This window comes from Chaetura pelagica, unplaced genomic scaffold, assembly GCF_000747805.2.
Source record: "Chaetura pelagica isolate M959 unplaced genomic scaffold, ChaPel_1.0 scaffold244, whole genome shotgun sequence".
Classification (NCBI taxonomy): domain Eukaryota; kingdom Metazoa; phylum Chordata; class Aves; order Apodiformes; family Apodidae; genus Chaetura; species Chaetura pelagica.
Window position 1 is genome coordinate 1,590,519 of NW_009953719.1, and position 3,664 is coordinate 1,594,182.

At 37.7% G+C, this 3,664-nt stretch overlaps 1 protein-coding gene across 1 annotated transcript in view; it reads left to right on the forward strand.

The window, feature by feature from the left end:
• Positions 1–1,498, forward strand: part of DYRK1A (dual-specificity tyrosine-(Y)-phosphorylation regulated kinase 1A) — a 23,001-nt gene extending 21,503 nt beyond the window's left edge. Inside the window, exon 11 of the mRNA XM_010000438.1 lies at positions 855–1,498. Within this exon, the coding sequence (XP_009998740.1) occupies positions 855–1,478 (624 nt within the window). The 3' untranslated portion in view covers positions 1,479–1,498. The remainder of the gene's footprint in view (positions 1–854) is intronic.
• Positions 1,499–3,664: the final 2,166 nt, after the last annotated feature.

The following is a 3,664-nucleotide window of genomic DNA, read 5'->3' on the forward strand; positions in this document are numbered from 1 at the left end:
AGTATTTCACCAGCATTACTATTAATTGAATTAGTGTTTATTGAGGTCTTCTTCTTGGAAGAAAGTAAAAACTCATTTATTAACTACAAATAATTTAGTAATAACTTATTTTAGTACAGAACAGATAAAAATATCAATTAGTGTATGATAGCTTGTTTTATTCCTGGAAGAATAAAACTGAAATGTGACAGTGATTTATAATTTCTCTTAATCACTTTTACAGATGTACAGTTACTTTTACAGGTGTAAAGCAATAGCTTCTTAAACATTACACTTACACAAAAAGAAATGAAGATCATGTTTCTTTGCAACTGACAGAAAAACTTTTTCTCCCAAGCAATTTAGTTTATGCATTAAATTGGTGTTTAGCCAGACCTTGCTATTAGAATAACCAGCTGTCTTCTTCCAGGGGAGTACTCATTCAATGCTGTTGACACTGTTCAAGATAAGAACTACAGCATATTAAGTTAGCTTAGTATGCTAATTGTATCCAGAGACTTAAGTCAGATATCAGGCTCTTGTTGTTCTGCGTGTTCTACAAATACTACGTTGTTTGTTATTACTATTATGTAAGGCTGCTTCTGTCATTTTGACAGTAAGGTCACATATTGAACTTAAACTGTTTGAAAAAAGCATCCAGAATGTGTAGTCATTTTTCTGAAGAAATATTTAGAAAAGTATATTAGAAATGCTTCTTAATTACACGCTTATATTTCTAGAATAATTTTGCCACTGCAAAGTGTGGTTACCTTTTTTAGAAGTTAGTGTAGACCTCAGTAATTTAATCTCTCTCATGTATTGCAAATGGACAGATTGATTCAACATTTTAACTTTTATTTTGCCTATGAACATAGGTTCGACAACAGTTTCCTCCTCCGATTGGTTGGACAGCCACTGAAGCTCCTACACAGGTCACTGTTGAAAACCATCCAGTTCAAGAAACCACCTTCCATGTAACCCCTCAACAACAGAATGCATTACATCATCATCATGGAAATAGCTCTCACCACCACCATCATCACCACCACCACCACCACCATCATGGACAGCAAGCCTTGGGTAGCCGGACCAGGCCGAGGGTCTACAATTCTCCAACAAACAGCTCCTCCACCCAGGATTCTATGGAGGTGGGCCACAGTCACCACTCCATGACATCCCTGTCTTCCTCAACTACTTCTTCCTCTACATCTTCCTCCTCTACTGGTAACCAAGGCAATCAGGCCTATCAGAACCGCCCAGTGGCTGCTAATACCTTGGACTTTGGACAAAATGGAGCTATGGACATGAATTTAACAGTCTACTCTAATCCGCGCCAAGAAACTGGCATAGCTGGACATCCAACGTACCAGTTTTCTGCTAATACAGGTCCTGCTCATTACATGACTGAAGGACACCTTGCAATGAGGCAAGGGATTGATAGAGAAGAGTCTCCCATGACAGGAGTTTGTGTTCAGCAAAGTCCTGTGGCTAGCTCGTGACTAAACTGAAACTAAGTTTGTTTCTTGTGTGTTTTTATAGAAGTGGTGTTTTTCCAAAAACAAAGTGCAAAGCTGCTTGAATCAGAAGGAGATAAACTCACTGAACCGCTACACCTTCTTACCTGACAGCTACAGGATGGTGTAAGATTTCATTTTACAAACTGGAGGGCAAAGCTGACTTATTTTTCTAAACTTGAAAAGATTGCAAAGGGACAATGAAGTTTTTTTTGTTGTTTTTTGGGGGTTTGTTTTTTTCTTTTTTTGGTTGTTTTTTTTCTAAGAGCCATGTCCGGACCCACCTTAACGGATAGCTTAGTGGTGTTCACCTTTTGCTTCCCCCATTTTAACTTGCCACAACCTAGTCATAGTTTGGTTTTTTTGGGGAGGGTTTTTTTTGGTCTCATTCAACAGGGATTATCGTTCAAATGTTAGTTGTAGTCGCAAACTAGTTTCTTTTTAAAGGCATTGCACATGATTTATAAAAAGGCCCTTTGAAGTTTTTGGGTGGGAGGGGAGTGAGTAATATATACATATTTTATTTTTTTTTTAGTTCCCCAAACAAACATGGGCACAGAAATGCAGTACTGTAAGAAAGAGGGACCTTCAGATTACACAAATATATATTCTTCAGCTGTAAAAAGGGACGGTTGTAATGGAGTTTGTAAGGCACATTAAGCATGCTAAGTGGCGGTGATCAGAACTCTCCTTTTCTGAATCTACTGAGGATCAAAGCAGCAATTGTGATGGGATTCTGTGGGTCTCATATTTTGGAGACCACAGCAGTTAGTATTGAAATATGACTGGTTTCATAACTGAGGTGCACTGAGAAGCAATCAACGGGTCGGTCCTGGCCAGTCCTGGGGAGGTCTAAGTGGTGGTCTTTGGGATAACCTTTGGCCTTATGGATTTGGACTCTTAAGTTAGAAGAGCCTACCATTTCAGATGCAATCACTTTTGGACATGCTTTTGCAGACAGTCCTTAATGCTGAAAACACAGAGAATGGGTAATTCAAGAGGCCTTTCTTTTAAAATAGACTTTTGTGACCCACTTATTGTAAGGTATTGCAAGGTCACTTTGCGTGTGTCATAAAGTTGACTTCCTTATTGGTTGAAGGTCACAGGAGTAGTGGTTTGCGTTTGATGGAAATAGCTACAACTGTGTCCCTTCCTGCTTTTTACTTTTTTCTTTTGCTTTTTCTCGGCACGTGGTTTCTCCACCATTACTTCTGCACAAAGACGTCTTCTGTTCATCCTGAACATTTTTAAAAATGCAGAATTTTATGTGACTGCTTTTTTGCCTCACAATTATGCTGTGAATTTTACAAAAATTTATTTTCTTTTTTGATAATTTATTGTACCAAAGCTGTTTTTATAGCACATAGATGTCTGTAACCAATAATGTAGCAGTTCTGCACTTTGACACAAGGTGTAACTAGACCATTTTTAAATGTCAGTTGAAAATTATGGCTGTACTATTGCTTAAACAAAACTGGAACTGTTGTTGAATTCATAGCCAATACATTTACAGCAATCTGTGTACTGAACATAATAGATTGACATCTACTTCGAGACTATAACATCTGTTACATTATAAATGTGTTCAGGCTTCTGAAGGTAAAAGGGACACTAGATCCAGAAGCTATGAAACCAGCAGTTGATTCTTGTATTCCTTATTAACATAATTGTAAACTTGAAGGCAAGACCTTGATTGCATGAACAGGTCCAAAATAATAGTCTGAGTAAAGCAAAACACTCACATGAGACCTGAGGTTAGCAGGCTGTATTTAACAGGTGCCTAATTTTTGGGTAATGCTGCCTTAATATAACACAGTCAGCTTGGCAGTTGCAAAATGTATGGGCCCATTCAGAGATTTATTTACGTACGAAGTAAAACCTCCATGAAAGACATTCGAAAGAGTAAGGGTAATGCATTGCTTGCCCATCCCAGATTAATGTTGTTTGCCCATTATATATTACAGAAGCAGTGATCTACCTCTGCCAGTAAGCCCTTTTAAAAGTTAATTTTGCAGAAAAATCAGAGTTGATGCTGGTCAATTCCATGCGGCTAAGTAATTTTTTCAGGCTAAAAGGTGAAATTTTTTATACTTAGAGTGGCAATGCAGCAGCTGACTTACATGGGAATGAATACTTGGAATTACCATTTTTTTGTAAATCATAATTATTTT